General features: G+C 41.1%; 1 protein-coding gene across 1 annotated transcript in view; it reads left to right on the forward strand.

Annotated features, from left to right (window-relative positions):
- Positions 1-22,568, forward strand: part of LCP1 (lymphocyte cytosolic protein 1) — a 75,839-nt gene that overhangs the window by 33,411 nt on the left and 19,860 nt on the right. Inside the window, exons 6-11 of the mRNA XM_073614146.1 lie at positions 5,434-5,515; positions 10,236-10,401; positions 12,033-12,175; positions 17,483-17,578; positions 18,191-18,386; positions 19,065-19,143. Of these exons, the coding sequence (XP_073470247.1) occupies positions 5,434-5,515; positions 10,236-10,401; positions 12,033-12,175; positions 17,483-17,578; positions 18,191-18,386; positions 19,065-19,143 (762 nt within the window). The remainder of the gene's footprint in view (positions 1-5,433; positions 5,516-10,235; positions 10,402-12,032; positions 12,176-17,482; positions 17,579-18,190; positions 18,387-19,064; positions 19,144-22,568) is intronic.

Consider the following 22,568-nt stretch of genomic DNA (forward strand, 5'->3'; position numbering starts at 1 on the left):
TATGCAAAAAAGTGCAAAATAGGAATAGGAATTGCCTGTCTGCAGGAGACACACCTGACTCAAGACACTAAATCTCAGGTAAGAAACAAGAGATTCCAGTGCCAATTCCACTCTGTGCATACCACCTACTCTAGGGGGGTATCAGTGTTAATAGGGAGAGAGGTGGCTTTCACCTGCAGACAGTGCAAAATAGATGGGGAGGGTCGGTACATTTTTTTGCACTGTATAATAGAAAACCAGGAATATGTGCTGGCAAATGTATATATCCCTCCACCTTTTAAATTGGATGTCTTGTATGATTTATTAGAGTTTATAGTAGACAAGAACAATATACCAATTATAGTAGTTGGGGATTTTAATGTGGTAATAAACAAAAAGATTGATAGATTCCCCCCAGGTAACCAGGGTCAGACGCCACAGGGAAACCGTATGAGCCACTTCCTTCAGGAAGCTGGTCTATTGGATCTATGGAGAATACGGAACCCTGGGACATTACAATTTTCATGTCACTCGGGTTCCTATTCTACATTTTCAAGAATAGATCTTGTATTGGGTAATGAGCTAGGCTCTCAAACAATTAAAAATATAACTTACCAACCTAGGGGTGTATCAGATCATTCGCTCCTAACGATCTTGATAAGTATTAAAAATAAGAAGGTTGATAGGTTATGGAAAATGAACCCAATATGGTTTGGAATTATAGCGGACCAAAATGAGATAATAGCCAAGGTAAATGAGTTTATAGGGTTTAATACGGATACCACAACAAGAGGGATGATGTGGGATGCACTGAAGGCCTATTTGAGGGGTTTATTTATACAACAAGTTTCTAAAATTAAAAAATCCTCGCTAGATTGGGAGGACAAGGTCAGGAAAGAGGTAATAACAGCAGAAAGGGAGTATGTGAAGGATCCAACCCCGGACAAACAAAGTTAATGGGAAAATAAACAACAAATATATAAAGATGCAATGTTTAGGAAGTCCGAGCACAAAAGATTATTTCAAAATCAAATAGTATATGGGGAGGGGGAAAGGGTTGGGAAGATGTTGGCCCATTTAGTTAGATCTGGATCCTCACCCTCCATGATACCCGCCATTAGGACAATGAGTGGAGAGATCTCATCTCAGGTAGATGTGATCACAGATACATTTAAAAATTATTATGAAGAATTGTATACATCCAGGGGGGCCGTGGAGGGAGAGGAGTTAGATAAATTTTTTGGAGATATTGAGATGCCCTCCCTTACAGAGTCAGATAGAGAGATACTAGAAGCCCCGATAACTCTGGAGGAAATCAAATTAGCCGTAACAGAAATGAAAAATCAGAAATCCCCTGGTCCTGATGGACTCCCTGTTGAAACTTATAAAAATTATGGGACGGTGTTACTTCCGGAGCTTCTTAAAATGCTTGAGTGGGTAAAGGAGGAGGGGAAGCTTCCCATAACAATGACTGAAGCCACGATAATAGTGCTGCACAAAGAAGGGAAAGATCCTTTAGATCCCGGGTCCTACAGACCTATCTCCCTATTATGCTCAGACGTGAAAATACTATCAAAGATCTTGGCTACTAGACTAAAGAAAATAATCCATAAACTGGTCCATTCCGACCAGACAGGTTTTATACCCCAAAGATCAACTAGCAGGAATATCAGAAGATTATTTTTGAACCTGCAGATACCAACTGAAAACACTGGTGCAAGGGCTGTGATGATGCTAGATGTGGTAAAGGCGTTTGACAGTCTTGAATGGGGGTATATATGGCGAGTAATGAAGGAGTTTGGATTCGGTCCTTCCTATATCAGTTGGGTTAAAATTCTTTATAACAACCCCAGGGCAAAGGTCAGAGTGAATAACGTTTTTTCGGATGGATTCCGACTTGAAAGGGGTTCTAGGCAGGGTTGTCCCCTGTCACCCCTGATCTTTGCTCTGGCAATGGAGCCAGTTGCCATTGCAGTAAGGCAGGACAGGATTATGGAAGGGTTCCGGAGAAGGGACAGAGAAGAACGGATCGCGTTATATGCGGACGATGTCCTCATTTTTCTGGGGGATACAGAGAGATCGCTTAGACAAGTGATGGACATCTTTTCGAGGTTTGGAACAATCTCGGGTCTTACCATAAACTGGGGAAAATCAGCATTATTACCAATAGATCCCATTAGTAAGAGTTCAGGCTTGGAAAATATTCAAGTAGAAATAGTAGAGAAAACTAAATACTTAGGCATATATATAACAAATGACCCAAATAATTATATAAATAATAACCTAGTCCCTCTACTATCTAAATTTAAGAACAAGAGTGATATATGGAAGGGACTCCCTTTATCAGTAGTTGGTAGATGTAACCTGATCAAAATGCTGTGGTTGCCTCAGTTATTATATCTGCTGCACAATTCACCAATTTGGATACAAAGAAAATGGTTTAAAAAAATAGATACTCTACTAAGAGCCCTTATATGGAAAGGAAGACAGCCTAGAATAGGCCTCCAGACCTTACAACTGCCAATTTTGGAGGGGGGTCTGGCAGTACCGCATCCGCGTAGCTATTTTTTAGCAGCCCAATTACAACATCTGGGTTCGGACATTGAAGGGGATAAAAGTGGGGAATTGATGATTGTAGATGCGCCACATAAGACATTAGTGGAGGTCTTGGAGGCAAATTCTTTTGCCTATAGACCCCCTACGGTTAAACTAATGATAAAAGTGTGGAAATCTATAAAGGATTTGAGGGGTATGGGAGGTATGGTTAAAGGCGTGCCGCTCTGGGACAATAAGAACCTACAAGAGTTAAGATCAATGGGGAAAATAAAGATATGGAAAATAAAGGGGATAGTTAGCCTGGATCAATTATATAATGGTAGCTCCCTAAAAACGTTTACTGCATTAAAAGAGGATTTTGATATACCAAACAACTCATACTATAGCTATTTGCAAATCAAACATGCTCTAAAAGCACAGTTTGGGGAACAAGGCCCGGTGTGGTGTACGGCTCCCATATATGAAAGAATAAATAGGTCTGATGGACCAAATGGATCCATAGCGGAATTCTACCCACATATATGCAGAAACAGTATTATGAGTTCAGGAAAACTAAAGTGCAGAAGTAAGTGGGAAAAAGATTTAGGAAGAATTCCGGATGACCAATGGAAAAAGATATTAGCCGGGGGGAACCAAGTTTCAGTTTCACCTGCCCAGAAGATGTCATACTTAATGCTTTTACATAGAACATACTACACTCCAAAAAAATTGTTTGAGTGGGGGCGGAGGGGGGATGCTAAATGCCCTAGGTGCCAAAATACCGGGGACCTGATCCACATGATCTGGAAATGCCCGAAACTATACCGTTATTGGACGGAAATATTAGATAATATAAATAAGATCTTTAAGCTGTCACTCAAAATGCACCCAAAACTGTGTATTATGGGTGTGGGGGAGAGGTTGGGGAACATTAAAAATAAAGCAGTGGTAAGGTGCCTGTTCCAGGCAAAGAAATTAATAGCGCAGAGATGGCAGGCAGAGAAACCTCCCTCCAAAGAAGACTGGTTTAAAACAGTAACGGAAACAATATGGAAGGAAAAGGTAGTATATGCAAGGAGAGGGAATTTAAAGGAATTTAAAAAAATTTGGTTGCCTTGGCTAGAGGAAATGGGTTATCCCATGTAAAACGGATGTAGGAAGAGATAAGGTAATGGATGTACGATATTAAGTAATAGGAAGACATGGTAGGAATGAGGGTAAGATAGGGGGGAGGATATGGGGATAAAGATGGGGATGGTTGGGGGGCGGGGGAGGGGGAAAATGGACAGTAATGTTTTTTTTGTTATTATTTAAAAAAAAGGTTTTGTACAAGGTGTATTTAAGAATTGTTGTTAAAAAGTAATGAGAAAAAACCTCTTTTTATACATTTTGAAAAATTGAATAAAGATTATTTAAATAAAAAAAAAAAAAAATGAGGTACGATATAGATCTGCAAAAAAAAAAAAAAAAATATGCAAAAAAGTGCAAATCAGTGAAGATGAAAAAAATAAAGTTTAAATGGAAATACTCAAAATAAACTTCCTAAGGAGTGTGTCCATTAAATAAATGACTTATAAGTCCTCTATAGAGATGGTGATGGTGCAACAAAGTGAATCAAGGTGTGAGACTGTGGGACCTGCCTGACCTGCACCATATGGAGCCTCTCCATTGTTTTCCTTTTTGCATCCTGGTTTGGTTGAGCCTTCACCTACCACGGCCTCCAGACAGCTCTCATTGGGCGGTAATCCTATTTTGTCTGGAGAGGCATCTGAATCCTGGGCCTTCGATTCAACTGATAGAGCCAAAGAGTGGACCTAACCCGTTTGGAGTTACCATCTTTTGCATCCGAGCCACACTTGCATCGGTACAACTCTCAATCTCGAGGCTTTCGGCCTAAATGAGCCTGATTCTCCCACTGCCGCTGGCAAGTGTGTCCACCTTATCGGATAAGAGTACCCACCTCATCTATTTAATAGAAGACCTCCTTGTTGCCACAGTCTCACAGCCTGATTCACTTTGTTGCACCATCACCATCTCTATAAGGACTTATAAGTCATTTATTTGATGGACACACTTCTTAGGAAGTTTATTCATTTTGAGTATTTCCATTTGAACTTTATTTTTCACTGTATTTCACTGATTTGCCTTTTTTGCACATGTGAACATTTTTGTTTGTAATTTACATGTCTCTATTACATGTTTACAGGTTTCACATATTAACAATTTCAGCCCATTGCTGTTGTGTTGTTTTATACTTAGCGCTACACTTGTTTTTTCACATTTGGTTGGGACTTTGTCTTATCCCGTGTACACACGGGCGGACTTTTCGGCATCAAAAGTCTGACGGTCTTTCCGACGGACTTTCGATGGACTTTTGACGGACTTCCGACAGACTTTCGAACGGACTTGCCTACACACGATCACACCAAAGTTCGACAGATTTGTATGTGATGACGTATTACCGGACTAAAATAAGGAAGTTGATAGCCAGTAGCCAATAGCTGCCCTAGCGTCGGTTTTCGTTCGTTGAACTAGCATACAGACGAGCGGATTTTTTCGACCGGACTCGAGTCCGTCAGAAAGATTTGAAACATGTTCCAAATCTAAAGTCCGTCTGATTTTTGACCGAAAAAGTCTGCTGCAGGTCCGATGAAGCCCACACACGGTCGGATTGTCCCCAGTCCGGTCGAAAAGTCCCCCTCCCCCCCGTGTGTACACGGCATTAGTGTCAACAGCTCTTTCTTTGCATGGGTTTGGCACAGTCATTTCTCTAATTCTTTTACATCTATATCTCCCTCCCTTCATGTATGTACTTTCCCTATAAAGGGTCACAACCATGGACTATAAAAAAAAGTCACAAAAGAGCAAAGCTGGAAAGCAAATGCTAGCATAAAGGTTAAAATCGAATTTGTTTTTCAGTAAAATGATCAATCTCTCTGTGCCGGATACCATTGATGAAAGAGCAATCAACAAGAAGAAGTTAACTCCTTTCACCATCCAGGTATAAACTAATTTTAATTAATTTTTTGCTATGAGCTCCTTTGCAATTTTTTGCCCACATGAAAGCATATGTTTGAATGTACATATTTTCATACAATGAGTTGTATTATTTTAAATTAATTAGAATAAATATTTTCATTTTCACCTAAAAATGTAAAATGTATGTGAAATAAAACATAATATATATATATATATATATATATATATATATATATATATATATATATATATATATATATATACATACACACACACATACTGTGTATGTATATATATATATATATATATATATATATATATACATACACACACACATACTGTAAAGTGAGTACACCCCTCACATTTTTGTAAATATTTTATTATATATTTTCATGTGACAAGACTGAAGAAATGACACTTTGCTACAATGTAAAGTAGTGAGTGTACAGCTTGTATATCTGTGTAAATTTGCTGTCTGCTCAAAATAGCTCAATACACAGCCATTAATGTCTAAACAGCTGGCAACATAGGTGAGTACACCCCTAAGTGAAAATGTCCAAATTGGGCCCAAAGTGTCAATATTTTGTGTGGCCACCATTATTTTCCAGCACTGCCTTAACCCTTTTGGGCATGGAGTTCACCAGAGCTTCACAGGTTGCCACTGGAGCCCTCTTCCACTTCTCCATGACGACATCACAGAGCTGGTGAATGTTAGAGACCTTGTGCTCCTTCACCTTCCGCTTGAGGATGCCTCACAGATGCTCAACAGGGTTTAGGTCTGGAGACATGCTTGGCCAGTCCATCACCTTTACCCTCAGCTTCTTTAGCAAGGCAGTGGTTGTCTTGGAGGTGTGTTTGGGGTGGTTATGTTGGAATAATGTTCTGCAGCCCAGTCTCCAGAGAGAGGGGATCATGCTCTGCTTCAGTATGTCACAGTACATGTTGGCATTCATGGTTCCCTCAATGAACTGTAGCTCCCCAGTGCCGGCAGCACTCATACAGCCCCAGACCATGACATTCCCATCACCATGCTTGACTGTAGGCAAGACACACTTGTCTTTGTACTCCTCACCTGGTTGCCGCCACACACGCTTGACACCATCTGAATCAAATACGTTTATCTTGGTCTCATCAGACCACAGGACATGGTTCCAGTAATCCATGTCCTTAATCTGCTTGTCTTCAGCAAACTGTTTACAGGCTTTCTTGTGCATCATCTTTAGAAGAGGCTTCCTTCTGGGACAACAGCCATGCAGACCAATTTGATGCAATCTGCAGCGTATGGTCTGAGCACTGACAGGCTGACCCCCCACCCCTCCAACCTCTGCAGCAATGCTGGCAGCACTCATTTGGAACCTGTCCTGTTAAACCGCTGTATGGTCTTGGCCACTGTGCTGCAGCTCAGTATCAGGGTCTTGGCAATCTTCTTATAGCCTAGGCCAGTGATGGCGAACCTCATTGGTCGCTAAAGGTTACAGCACATCATCTCCTCACTGCCTGTACACCATGGACTGGGGAGGTGAGGGGACCCATCAACAGACCGAAACCTCCTAGGGATCCTAGGACTTTCTTGGATCAGTGGAATGCTGGGGGGGGGGGGTCTGTGATCAGTGGCAATGCTGGGGGGTTGATGGGATCAGTGGCAGTGGTGGGGGGATTAGTTAGGAGGCAGTACACTGTGGCAAATTCTAAATCATGTAGAGCAAATCTGGAAATCTTTGGCAAGTATATAGTGTTGGATTGTACACTGACCACCAATGTAAAGGGGAATTTACAATTACCACCAATGTGAGGGGGGATTTACACTGACCACCATAGTGAGGGGAAATTTGCATTGACCACCATGTAACAGGGGATTTTACGTTACCCACCAATATAAAGAGGGATTTCTACACCGACACCAATCTATTAGGAGCAATTATACCACCCATCAGTGTTATGAGAAGATTTAAACTGACCACCAATGTAACTGGGACATTTAGCCTGCGTTCACATTTGTGTGTGTCGGTACACATGCACAATCGCTTTCCTGACACCACAGAAATGTGCTGCCCTTTAGCAGATAAACAGCAGTGCCATTAATTGTTAAAGGGGTTGTAAACCCTCATGTTTTTTCACTTTAATGCATCCTACTCATTCACCTGGGGAAAAAAACACTAGACAAGTTTTTAAAGTAATTTATTAGGCAGCTCCGGGGGTCTTCTTCCGACTTCGGGGGTCTCTTCTGACTTCTCTGCTCTCTCTGGCCTCTTCTCCCGTGTCCGGTTCTTCTCCTGCTCTCCGCCCTCTTCTCCCGCTCTCTGGCCTCTTCTCCAGGTCTCCGTTTTTTCTCCCACTCTCCGGTTCTTCTGCCGGGCTCCTCCGCTATCTTTTGCTCTTTTGCTGCTCTTTTGCTAGCGGTGGCCTGGTCTTCTCCGTCATCTTGTTCCCTCTTTTCTTCTTCCGATGTTGACATGACGCTCTCTCTCACTGTAATGCCGTGTGCGAGGTGCGCAACGACTTATATAGGCATGAGGCGTGGTCACCGGTTGATGTCACCGCCCCTTATGACGTCACAGTCCCATCATGCCCCAGGACTGTGATGTCATCTCGCACACGGCATTACAGCAGGAGAGAGTGTCATGTCAACATCGGAAGAAGAGAAGAGGGAACAAGACGACGGAGAAAACCGGGCCACTGCTAGCAAAAGAGCAGCAGAAGATAGCAGAGGAGCCAGGCAGAAGAACCGGAGAGCGGGAGAAGAACCGGTGACCTGGAGAAGAGGCCAGAGAGAGCGGGGAAGTCGGAAGAGACCCCCTGAAGTTGGAAGAAGACCCCCGGAGCTGCCTAATAAGTTACTTTAAAAACCTGTCTAGTGTGTTTTTTTATTGACACTTTTTTCCTCAGGTGAATGAGTAAGAATACGATGTACCCCATACTCATTCACATAGGGTGGGGGGGCCGGGATCTGGGGGCCCATTATTAAAGGGGGCTCCCAGATTCCGATAAGCCCTCCGTCCGCAGACCCCGACAACCAACGGCCAGGGTTGTCGGGAAGAGGCCCTTGTCCTCATCAAGATGGGGACAAGGTGCTTTGGGGTGGGGGGGGGCGCAGGGCGCCCCCTGCCCCAAAGCACCCACTCCCTATGTTGAGGGCATGCGGCCTGGTAGGTTTCGGGAGGGGGGGGCGCTTGCTCGTCCCCACCCCCTTTCCTGACCGACCGGGCTGCGTGCTCAGATAAGGGTCTGGTATGGATATTGGGGGGGACCTTCACACTGTTTTTTCGGTGTAGGGGGTTCCCCTTATAATCCATACCAGACCTAAGGGCCTGGTATGCCCTTGGAGGGGAACCCATGCCAGTTTTTTATTTAAAATTTGGTGTGGAGTTCCCCCTCATGATTCATACCAAACACCTGTCGGCAATGCTTGTCGCTCATCACGAAAGGAAAAAACAAATTTTTCCTTTCCTGATGAGCGAGCTGGCTCCCACGACGCAGGTTCGCAGGTCACCTACTGTACAAACACGCATGCTCAGAACCAATGCCAAAGATCAGACAACAATACGGAAGTTGACCAAATGGTGGCGGTAAAGAGCTAAAAAACCACGTGATTTGGTGAAAGTTGGCTGAAAAAGTCCTGCCATGTGTGTGCTTAAGTAGTTTACGGCCTACGCCCTTTCTACAAAAATCCACGGGAAAGTTTGTACAAAGTCCAATTGTGTGTATGGGCCTTTAGACAGGAAGTGTATTACTGGTAGGACCTCTAGATGAAAATAAAGGAAAAAAGCCTAAAAAAAGAGAATTAATGCAACCACTAAATTTAAGGATTGATAATCTACACTATATTAAATATTTGTTTTTGGCTTTAGATAAGCTTGAGAATGCAATATTTCATATACCTGACTTAAAAAGAACCAAAAACATATTTTTTAAACATAAAATTCCTTTAGTTCTCACTAAAATGTAGAAAGAAAATACTCTTCCATTGCTAAACAGCTTCAATAAATATTTCCTGTGAGGCACTACATATGCCTATGGTTACCCAATAAAGGGTTTTTATAACAGGCTTTAGCAGCATCTAATGATTGCTAAGCTGCAATATATTAAATAAATGGTTTTAGGTTTAATACCTCTTTAACTAATACCACAAAGGTATTACTTTTTTTCCAGATAAATTAACAAAGCCAACATTCAGCCAGTGTATGGCTAAGCAACTCACTCAATGAATATCCGGATGGGATACCAAAATGATCAGATGTAAAAATCAATGGCACAATGCATTTATATCTTCCCATGAATGGGATCATTGTACAAACATTTCTGTAACCCCCCCCCCCACACACACACACACACACCAATCCAAACCCAAACCCACACAGTTCAGAAGTTATTTAAAAACATTTTATAGAGAATTGTTTGAATATACTAAACACTGAGGGGTTCATTTACTAAAGAAAAGTTTAGTTGCATTCATTTTCCCCAGAGCTTAGTGAATGTGGTGTAGCTCTGCTGATTTTTATTACCCAATGATGTGCAAGCAAAAATGCTCTTTGTTTTCTTTTCCTTGTACCTGATCAGGTATTTTTTACAACGTGAAGCTTCGCCACATTCACTAAGCTCTGGGGAAAATGAGTCCAACTGCACTTGCAAAGTGCGCAGTCTATTCTCCTTTAGTATTCAACCTGTGTATGTTTTCAAGCTGTAAATTTAGTAACAATATATAGTATATTGGTGGAAATTTTTTTACATTTTTCTTCCTACAGGAAAATTTAAATCTAGCGCTCAATTCAGCCTCTGCTATTGGGTGTCATGTAGTAAACATTGGTGCTGAAGACTTGAAGGAAGGGAAACCATACTTGGTGCTGGGACTACTGTGGCAGGTTATCAAGATTGGGCTGTTTGCCGACATTGAGCTGAGCAGAAATGAAGGTATGAATATGTTCCTGGTTCATTTTGTATTGTGGTAGTTGTAAGCCTTTGTGCAGTGAGTGTTATTGTTGGAGGCTCAAAGGATGTTTGTTGGAAGGTGGGTAGCTGGATGTTACAAGACAGCTGTAGAAGCAATGGATTAGTGCATTATTACAGAAATGTATTTATAGCCCCAATAATTTGTGCAGCTCTTTATATACTGTACATTCACCTCAAGGTGCTTACAATCTAAGACACATGCTCCCCATCCTTTAGAGAGCAGGTGATGTCTTGCTAGTCCTTACTAAACTTGTACAAGAATATTCTGTAAAATGATTATAACAATGCACGCTTACCCATTAGATTTACTTACTTTGTCAGTGCCTGACCCTCTGAACTAATAATCAGAGTAAGTGATCACACTGCCTTGACCTCTTGCTGATAACACAGTTTCTTCCTATTTTTCAATATGAATAACAGCTTTCAATAAAAGGGTCCGTTAGTCACTTGTATTCCTCTTATATGACCAATACCATAAGAAATTTTGTGCTTCTTGAACTGTACATGTTATGATAGCATTCTGTTTCAGCAACTGTTTTAGGAAGATGTAAGTCATAGGAATAAGGTGACTACTGTAAGCATATACAGTATGCTTGTGCCATAGTTTGTGCCAAATTCTACCACCATCCTACTTACTTAACAGATTGGTCTACATGGAAAATGGAAATAAAAAGGCGATTTAATCTACCAAATACTAGCAGTATATGCATTATGATATTACTAGAATACAACATTTTACATGATAATTGTGCAACTGTTTCTGCGAACACATGCATTTTGTGGCCATACTTATAGCAGTTTTTATTAGCAGTTTCAACCAATTTCAATAGTAAAACTTTGGCAATGGATCAAAGCTATCTGCCAACCACCATATATATGAATATATATATATTGTTATATATTTCTGTCCTACTAAAGGGCTAGTTAAGCATGAAGCTGTGAAATGAGATACTATAATATCTAAGGAGCTGTTTATTTTAGTAATTGGCTACAGTTAGCCTTATATGAAGTAGCATGGAAGATTTAATGTTTACATCTGTAAAGTTCATCTTTTAACACTGTTGACCTTTACAGATAATGCCATAAATGGAAACTTGGCACCACATCGTGCCAATCTATATCTTACTTTTAAGTATGCTGCTGAAGGCCTATATGGAAGCCCCAAACTGGGCATTTTGCAGGATGCAAATCTTGATCTTGAACAGTCAGAGCAGAGGAAGGCCCTGAAAACTTTCCACATTGCCATGCAGAGTTTCAACAACCTACTGAAAGATGTCCCATCATGAGATGCATGAGGAGTTCTTCATTTCCCAAGTTTATGAAATCTGGAATTCTTGTACTGCAATGTGCCTATGTTTTGAAGGCTCCAAGTTGTGCCCTGCAGCAAACATATTACAAAGATACTAATGCAGACTGGCAATGTGCAGTGCCTAGTTTTTGACCAGAGCATTATCTTTACTTGTCACCCAAAAATCATTTCTGAATGGTGCCTATTTTGATCTGCCTTAATAAGGTGTTTGATAATGTGTAAATATTTTCATACAGTGCAACTACTGTTGTGTAAAGAATTTTCTATCCTCTTTCCTGTATAGCTTTGATTGCCCTGTTACGAGAAGGAGAAAGCCTAGAGGATCTCATGAAGCTTTCCCCAGAAGAATTGCTCCTGAGATGGGCTAATTACCATTTGGAAAATGCTGGATGCAACAAAATCAATAACTTTAGCTCAGACATTAAGGTTTGTGGAACTCTGCCCATCAGGTTATACATATGGGGAAGAGATTCAGAGTGATTGCAAACCTTCAGCAATGGCAAACCACTGAATACAACCAATATACATATATAGTGGTTTATTGTATGACCAGTTGGTTTCTTATATCCCTCTGGATTGTAGAGATATCTCTGCACACAAGGTCTCTGGTTACTATCACTTGAGTCTTCACCTCTGTTCCAGAATTCTTTATTATTTTATGACAGAGAAGTGAAACTTCATATAAAAGTAAAGCCTAGTACACACAGGAGCGGAATATCAGGCTGCATCGGCTGGTTCAATAGAAACCGCCCGACATTCAGCCCGTGTGTACAGCAGCCGGTCCGACAGAAGGGGTATGACTGAAAAAGGTCAGCCGATAAGCGTCTGATTATCAGGATGGGGTGCAATTCCCCTGTCAGAACACAATACAGTAGCTTAGCAGGGGAGATCACTGTACTAACATCAGATTGCTAGTACAGCGGCACCTCCTTGAGCTCTTCAGTTTTTTTTTTTGTTCAGCCTGCTGGGTCAAATTAAAAAAAACTACTAGTGTGTACCAGGCTTAACACCGAGCTGTGAATTCCAGCCAGGGAATGTTGCCTTTGGAGCCCTTGACAGATTTATTAAGTTAGGCTGTGAACAATTTCACCCTGGTATAGTATTTTCCAAAACTGAAACCAGTTTTTTATGTAGACTAGTCCTTTAAGGGGCAGGATACTTGTGAAGTTCTGTTTACAGTTCCTTCCGCAATTTCCTTATTCTGTCCAGATGTTGATAGTGCTGAAATAATAACCTAGAATAGACGATTATAATAAAAACATCATAGATATCCTGGGTAGATTATAGCAACAGATTTAGTTATTTTAAACCATGTCTAATACTAAAACAAACAAACAGCTTGCCATGGCAATTTTGTCAGAAAGCCAGTCAATTAGAAGGAAATACTGATTGGCACGTTTGAATGTCTTTTCATGATATGAAATTTCAGCTCAAGACATATAAGCCATATTGCCAATTCCATTAAACATATAGCCACCTACCATCATACAACATCTAGTGTTTGGGATAGTTAATTGACAATAGGCATAAAAAGAACCACAAATCTGTAAGTTGTGCCCCAAAAAAAACGGAAAGCAGAGAGCAAACAACAAGTTACCAGTATTACCTGTGGTCTCCCTGCTGTCGATCTTTTCCCCATCACTCACATACCGTGCCTCGTTCAGCACTATGTCTCTGCGTGAAGGTGGCCATCTGTGTAGAGGCCGAGCTTTGCTTCCTCATGTCTGTGCTCAGCTCTGTTGACTGGTGTTGGAATATTCAAAAAACAGTGGTAGAGTTGCAAGAAGATCCAAAGAATGAATGAGGCAGAAAAAGGAAGTTCCTTGTACTGCAGGTCCTCATGTATGGCTTAATCTCAAGCAAGGTAAACAGTTAACAGAGGAAACAATACTAATGCCCTGTACACACGATCGGACATCGATCGGGCATTCTGACAACAAAATCCATGGATTTTTTCCTACGGATGTTGGCTCAAACTTGTCTTGCATACACACAGTCGCACAAAGTTGTTGGAAAAGCCGATCGTTCTGAATACGGTGACGTAAAACACGTACGTCAGGACTATAAACGGGGCAGTAGCCAATAGCTTTCGTCTCTTAATTAATTCTGAGCATGCATGGCACTTTGTGCATTGGAATTGTCCACACACGGTCGGAATTTACGCAAACGGATTTTGTTGTGGGAAATATTTATAGCCTGGTCGAAATTTCCGACAACAAGCTCCAATCGCACTTATTCCATCGGAAAGTCCGACCGTGTGGCATAAGGCTCGGTTCACACCTAATGCTGATGCGGCCCACAGCAGGCGTCCTGTTCGTCCTGGTTCACCGCTTCAGGTCCGATTTCAGCTCAAATTTTGGGCTGAATTTGGACCTCAAATGGACCAAAAGACGCACAGGGCTCTGTGCAAATTCGCACCGGAGCTGCATCAGAGATATGTGAACAGGCTGCATAGAGAGCCGGACACAATCTCCTGCTATTGCGAATTGGATGCAGAGATACTGCATCCAATCCGCAATAGTGTGAACCCGGTCTTAATCTCATTCTAAATCTTGTAATACTGACAGTTACTGGCAGCAGTGCCTTAGATGTAATTTGATTTGTAGCTATGATTCTGATTGCACAATAAGTGCAATGCCATCGTTCAGGAAAAAGGTAAATCTTAGCACAACTAATATCTTTAAATGTTTACTATAAAATAGCAAATCTTCACCTTTTGAGTTCAATTCCACTTTAAGTCTATAAAGATTTTTCTACATTCACGGATAAGTGCATAATTTATTACTAACATGCAAGAGGCTGAAGGATGCAATAATATGGAACTTGGTATACAATATTTACATTACTGTTCATTTACAAACTATTTGTAACTTACAGTAGAAAGTTGCTATGCACTGTAAAAATACATATTTGGGGTTATTAAAAACAATGTTGACAGGAGATAGGGGTGACTGGGGAACTGTATGCCTGAATATAATATTGATGTTTCTGTAAAGCAAATATTTAATTTTTCCTAATGATTAATATATTTTTTTTAACATGATGTGTACCTAGCTTTTCCCATAAGCCATTTTCAACATTAGCCACAACAGCCTGATGTGATAATTACCTAAATAATTTATTTAAATAGAATCACATTAATATAAAGTGGATATGGATGAAATTATATTATGTAATTTAACTGCTTGCAAACCCGTCACAGTACATGGCACATCGACATACCCGTACGTTGCTGCCTGTTTCCGTATTTCGGGTGCTTGTATACACACCTGCCCGCCTACTCCCCTGTAATTTTACACAGCCGGAGTTTGTCAGCAGATCCCGGTCAATAATTCATGGTCGGAACCTCATGTTTGGCTGTGTTGAATCACAGCCCAGAGTCCTGTGTTGACAATCAACATAAGGCTCTGTACAGAGGGAAAGATTACTTTGTTTGAAACAAATCGATCTGTAGTAAAAAGCAGTACATATTACACACATTTCACATTGTTAGGCACACAATTAACCCCTTGATTGCTCCTTGCCAGCCAGTGTCATTAGTACAATGACAGTGTATATTATTAGCATTGATCCCTGTATTAGTGTCACTGGAGATGTCAGTGGCAGTTAGTCAATTCCCACAAAGTGTCAGTTAATGTGAGATTGCCCCCCGCACTATAGCAGTCTCACTATAAGTCGCTGATCACATACCATCATTTTGTAAATGCTATGATTTTCATACCAATTAATATACACTTATTGGAATTTTTTTTTACCAAAGACATGTAGCTGAATACATTTTGGCCTACATTTAAAAAGAAATGTATGATTTTTTATTTTAGTGAATATGTTTTATAGCAGAAAGTAAAAATATAGTGTTTTTTTTTCAAAATTTTCTGTCTTTTTTTTGTTTATATAATGAAATATAAAAAACCCAGTGATGATCAAATACCTCCAAAAGAAAGCTCTATTTGTGCGAAAAAATTGATATACATTTCATTTGGGTACAGTGTTGCATGACCGCGCAATTGCCAGTTAAAAAAGAGCTCCAGGCTCCCCCTAAAAATTAAATGTCATCAGCTACAAATACTGTAGCTGTTGACGTTTAACCACTTAAGGACAGAGCCTCGTTTTGAGATTTGGTGTTTACAAGTTTAAAACAGGTTTTTTTGCTAGAAAATTACTTAAAACCCAAAAACATTATATATATATGCAGCGGTTTTACAAGCGCACTTTTTTGCAAAAAATACACGTTTTTGAATTAATAGTAAAGTTAGCCTAATTTTTTTTTTATATTGTGAAAATGATGTTACGCCGAGTAAATTGATACCCAACATGTCATGCTTCAAAATTGAGCACGCTCGTGGAATGGCGACAAACTTTTACTCTTGAAAAATCTCCGTAGGCGATGTTTAAAAAAATCTACAGGTTGTATGTTTTGAGTTACAGAGGTCCAGGACTAAAATTATTGCTCTCGCTCTAACGATCATGGTGATACAAAAGTGTGGTTTGAACACCGTTTACACATGCGGGCGCTACTCACGTATGCGTTCGCTTCTGCACGCAAGCTCGGCAGGACGGGGAGCGTTAAAATTTTTATTTTTTTAATTTTTTTAACTTTTTATTCTTTATTTTTACACTGTTCTTTAAAAAAAAAAAAAGTGTCACTTTTATTCATATTACAAGGAATGTAAACATCCCTTGTAATAGAAAAAAAGCATGACAGGACCTCTTAAATATGAGATCTGGGATCAAAAAGACCTCAGATCTCATATTTACACTAAAATGCAATAAAAAAAAATAAAAATATAAATGTCATTTGAAAAAAAATAAATAAAAATGTCCCTTTAGGAGCTATGGGCAGAAGTGATGTTTTGATGTCCTCCCTGCAATGGTATGGGGCCGAGTGGGGGCCATCTTCCCCTCACTCAGCTCCATACCACACAGGGAGAAGTATCCGATCGCCTAAGCCGCTTCCGGTGGCTCTGGTAAACGGCGGAGGGCACCGGAGCGTGGCGGGTGGGGGTGCCCCTCTTCTGCCACCGATAAAAGTGAATTGGTGGCGAACCCGCCGCTGAGACCACTTTTATCTGAAAGCCGACCACCCGCTGAAGAAGTGGATACCGGGGTTATGACAGCTAGCTGCTGCCATAACAACGATACTCCAATTCAAACACCCGACGTATAACGACGGCGGGCAGTCGGCAAGTGGTTAATATAAGGACACTTACCTGTCATCCGAGCTGATTCTTGAATTGGCTTCGGGTGTAGGTTCCAGCATTTTAAGTAAGGAAAACCAGCAGTGAAGCCTTGTGGCTTCACAGCCGGTTTCCTACTGCGCATGCGCCAGCCACACAGCGCTTTGTGAACGGTCTCGCAGTCTTCTGGGGCCTGTGATGTGTCCCTGATGTAGTCAGGGAAATAGACAGACACAAAATGGAGCTAGGAGAAAAAAATGCAGTCAGGAAGCACAGCTCAGTCAGGACAGGCAGCGTTCAAGTGAGGTCAGGACAAGCAAGGGCAGCAACAAAGATCTATCCAAATTTGGAGTCCCACAGATAAACTAAAAAGATCTGTCTGGCTTTATGCATATGATCAAGCACCCGCTACAATGCAGTTAAATACAAAATGAAATTACATAACCAACTATAATATATTTGGCTTCCAAGCCACTTCTCAAGTTCTAGTGTTTGTCTGTTTGTTTTTTTCATATTGTATTGATAAGTGATATCATTTTGTTTGCTTCCACCATAGGACTCCAGAGCTTATTACAACTTGCTTAGTCAGATTGCTCCAAAAGGAAATGAAGAGGGCATTCCTGCAATTGACATTGATCTGACCGGACTCAGGGTAAAAATGTTTATCGCTAATAAACAAAGATCTTGAAGTATTGATATTAGGTTTTAATTATGATCAGAACATACTATAGATGTATAGTACCTTGCTTTCCTTATGTGCAGGTTTTAATATTTATTATATTAATAAGAGTATGACATAGCATGCTCACTGTGCTCCTGAGTACTATCCAGACAAAGCAGATATTTTTCAGCATACAGTATACCTTTAATTATCTCTATATGGCCATTTGCTCTGTAAATTTTGTCTTGTTTTTATACATAGAGTTTTGCCAAAATAATAAAAATTTAAGGGCTGAATTTTACACCGGATATTTAGAAATGTAAACCGGTATATGTAGAATGGACTTTTTATGCCTTCCTCAGCATTCACTTTTTTCTGACTAGCAAAAGTTATTTTGAGTAATATGCACAAAGTTTATAGGCAGGAAAGCCATTTCTTGACATATGTCAGTTACAATAACAGTCACATGTATGAACTAGCCATACATTTATATATTTAAATATCTATAAAAATACAAGGCAGAATAAACATGTACCACCATCATCCAGGCATTTTAAAAACGTACTACTGTAGTGCTTATTTCATCTCTATCACTATTAACAGGAAAAAGAAGACCTGAAGAGGGCAGAATGCATGCTGGTACAAGCAGACCAGCTGGGCTGTCGCCAGTTCGTCACAGCAACAGATGTTGTACGTGGAAACCCAAAGCTTAACTTGGCTTTCATTGCCAACCTGTTTAACAAATACCCAGCCTTACAAAAGCCAGAAAACCAAGATATTGACTGGAGCTTAATTGAAGGTATCCCTAGCAACAATTTTATAGAAAATCCTAGAGTACGAATACTTCAATTACATTTTTTTTTTTTTAGTTTTGATGTCCAAAACCTGTAATTTTATTTGTGCTTGTTGTTTATAGCCAGTATTTACAAAATCCCTAAAGCTGAACTCCAGACAAGCTATTAATTACATAATTGAAATTTATAGGAGTTGTTTTCCCTGCAACAAAATCTTTAACTGGGCAGTCACTTTGTGATCCAAACACTCTCACCAGATCCCAAATTCCACTCCAGCAGTAACATAGCTTGTTTTGACAATAGCCAAAATGCCCTCCAGCCTGCTAATTTGAAGGAATAGAAACATACTGACGATGTCCTCTTTTGGTTCCTTCTGCTGGCTCCTTTTGTCAACATATTCCCTGTCTGCACATGTAGATACAACATAGCTGATATCAATACAAATGCAGCTACCTGTGTTATTTGCATTTGAAAATACATGCAATCACATGTAATGAAAATAATATTTAGTGAATACATAACTGCATTTATTTGTGTTTTTATATCTGCTATAATATCTGATTTTGCACAGAATAAGCTTTTTCCACATAGCTATGATAATATATTATCATTTTTGGATGACAAAATAGAATTACTACCATTTTATAAGCTTATGCTCAACTTCTATTTATTTTATTGTCAAGGTGAGACAAGAGAAGAAAGGACATTCAGGAACTGGATGAATTCACTTGGTGTAAACCCCCGTGTAAATCATCTGTACAGGTAACAGAAACTATGCCATTAAAATGCCTTTTACCTTTTTAGACAAAAAAGACATCAGCTTGTTATAAATAATTTTATCAGTTCGTTAAAAGAAACCTGTACCAAAGAAAAAAAAAAAAAATATATATATATATATATATATATGTTGCCTTTGACCCCTCCTGAACATGATTTTTTTTTTTTTTTGTTTCAAATATTTTATTTTAGAACAGCACTTGGTAAATACAGAAACCACATTTATGGCAGTGCTAGACTGGAACACATTCAACAAGGCTCAGTTCACATATGAGCCACATGTGGCTCACAGGGGTCCGGTGCGTGCTGGTTCACTATTTCAGGTCCAATTTCAGCCCAAATTTTTGGGCTGAATTCAGACCTGAAATGGTCCAAAAGACGCACAGCGTTTTTCTGCAAAACGCACTGGACCTGCTGCGGAGATATGTGAACCGGCTCCTTAGACAGACGGTCAAAATCTCCTGCTATTGGTAGTTGGATGTGGAGATCCCACATCCAATTCACAATGGTGTGAACCCAGTCTAATAGTTTGATACTATACAAGCCATCGCAAGCAAGAAAAATAGAAAACATATACAGTATATGTAGAAAACACGGACTTGGAATACCAGGTGCTAGAGAGTCTCTGTACTCTGCGTGAATTTTATACATGGTAGATAACATTATTATACCATCAGAAAAAAGCAAGGCAAAGTCAGAAAAGCAGGAGGAAAACAGGGGGAAAAAAAGGGGGGGGGGGGGTGACTGAACATGATTTTTACCTTGTTTTAGTACTTTCAAAGTTAATTGGTATGTTACTGATCCCAGAAAAATCCAGGTAAGTAGCAATTTAAAAAGGAGTTCAGCAACGACAGACTCCAATTCTAGCAGGATTCACATCTGTGCATTGCTGTAACACACAGTAAATCACACAATTTAACGTCATGCTAGCTTAACACACAAATGACTGTGTATTATAATGCCATTTGTTTAGAATGGCATCCCATTGCACCTTGCAAATGCATTCCTACACATGGTGTTGTAACACATCACAACGCACAGATTGGAATCACCCGTTGTGTGTGCGGTGCGTTAAAAAAAATTATCATGATAGGCTATCATAATGCAGTTAGCGCTAATGCGTGGTAATGCACTGCAAAGCACTGGAGCAGTTTGAACAGGGCCTAAACATTTTAAATATGCATACTAGTAAATACTGTATGTTTATTGCAGTGTATACTTAACTGGTGAAATGTATACTGCATACTTCCCAATAGTCCCGAATTTGCTGGGACAATCCCGAAAATCCAACTCATGTCCCAATTTTTTATTGTCCCGGCATTTGTCCTGAAAGTTGGCATTTGTCCTGGCCCCCAAGCCACTCTGTCACCCCCCCACCTCCAGGAAGTACTGCCAATTGGTCAGTTGGGGGCATGGCCAGCCGAGATGATCCGCCCATTAGCATAGCGTCATGACACAGGGTGTCACGACGCTATGCTAATGGGCGGATCATCTTGGCACAGGCAACAATCTGCCGCCATGTGCTTCTCCAGCGAAGAAGGAGGGGGCGGGGCCATAAGAGTCACTGCTGCTCTGATAACGTCCTATGCCATGCTGCCTGCATGTTTGGGACCCTGCGGGGTAGGAGCTGCTGGGAGCAGTAGAAGGCTGTATTTACAGCCTGCGGATGGTGAGTGGAACTCGGCTGGCCAGCAGGACCCAGTATGTGCTGCCTACTCCCCATAGACTGTTCCTAAACCCTGACCTGGCTCTGGTGTTGCTCTATAAATAGAGAGCAAGGGTAACAATTGGACTGGCACACATGTTAACACTGCTGATGTACACTGCCCTGCAACCTGCTGACCTCCGTACACTGCATAGTTGCCAACCATCACGATTTGGCCTTCCTCCCTTTCTTTCTTTTTCTTTCTTTCTTTCTTTCTTTCTTTCTTTCTTTCTTTCTTTCTTTCTTTCTTTCTTTCTTTCTTTCTTTCTTTCTTTCTTTCTTTCTTTCTTTCTTTCTTTCTTTCCCTTCTTCTCTCCTTCTTTCTCTCTCTCCTTCCCTCCCTATCTCCCCTCCCTATCTCTTTTTCTCTCTCCTTCCTTACCTTCCTTCCTTACATATCTCTCTCCCTCTCTTTCTCCATTTCTTTCTCCCTCTCATCCCTCTTTCATCTCTGACTCTAACCACGACCCCTTTAAGCCACGCCCTTTTCTTTATCGTAAATCACGGGACACAGAGCCATAGTAGTTACTATGTGGGTTATATAGGCCAGCTTTAGGTGATGGACACTGGCACAACCTAAGGCAGGAAGTTCACTCCCTATATAACCCCTCCCATTGCTGGGAGTACCTCTTTGAATGGTACCTGTGCCTCGCGGCGGAAGAAACAAGATTTAGCTCATAACGCTTCTCTTGTTTGAGAGCTGAACCCCGGGATCCAGTGCTTTGGTTTTCAGCCATAAAGCTTCCTGGTGGGGTGCTATACGGGTCCAAGGGTGTGGATCCCCTGATAAAAAGGGGCCCCGGTCCGTGAAGGTTTTTTAACGGAGCCCGCCATGAGGGGTTAAGACTGGGTCTGTTGGTTTTGCCACAGAATCCCTGCAGCAGGATAAGGTAATTGGAGATTCCTAAGGATTTTTAAAATTTTCTTATGGATTGTCTCCTTTAAAAGTAAATGTCATGCCTAAAGTCACCACTGGGGGCTGTATAGAACAAGTACCTTGTTCTTGCTTCCATACCTTGCTCTGTGTCCGCAGAAGCTGCAGGCTTCCTCCGGCCAAGCAGTCCCAAGCCTCGGTAAGATGTTGAAGGGGGGATTTTTTTCTAAAAACACCCCGCACTTGGGCAGAAGCTCTTCCCCTCTCACAGAATAGGCAGGGGGAGCCAAGACAGCGGATGCCGCTCCACTCTTTCACCACCTCAGCACAGCGGTTTTCCATCTCCTCTCCTCCCCTGCACCACCCCCCCACACACGCCGATCCCATTGGATCGGAGGCCCGCTCACGTGCTGGAAAAGGCTCTTTTTTAAAAAGGGGGGAGGTAGGAATACGGAGGGGGGGTGGCTTAGCGCGGCGTTGGCATGCGGCAACGTCCAGCGCGGGACTGCATGATAAAAATCTCAATTTTGCAGACTGCAACTGATGGAGGGACACAATAGCAGAGGGGAGGTATGTAAGTGGTGACACAGGCATTACCTAGGCACATTTACTGAGCATCAGGCTGAGCATTAATAGCAGCGGCAGTTGCTGGACTATTTGCTCAAACAGTGGGTGCATTTTCTTCTGGCAGTACCTCTGCATTTGTGCATCGGGCTATGGACAGAAGGGGAGGTAAAAACACCCCAAAAAAGGGCCCAAAAGGGTCTCCCTCAGGCACTGAGGACCCTAGTCTCACCTCTACAATGCCATCCTCCCATGAGAGATCTGGGG

The sequence above is a fragment of the Aquarana catesbeiana genome, linkage group LG02 (assembly GCF_042186555.1).
Source record: "Aquarana catesbeiana isolate 2022-GZ linkage group LG02, ASM4218655v1, whole genome shotgun sequence".
Classification (NCBI taxonomy): domain Eukaryota; kingdom Metazoa; phylum Chordata; class Amphibia; order Anura; family Ranidae; genus Aquarana; species Aquarana catesbeiana.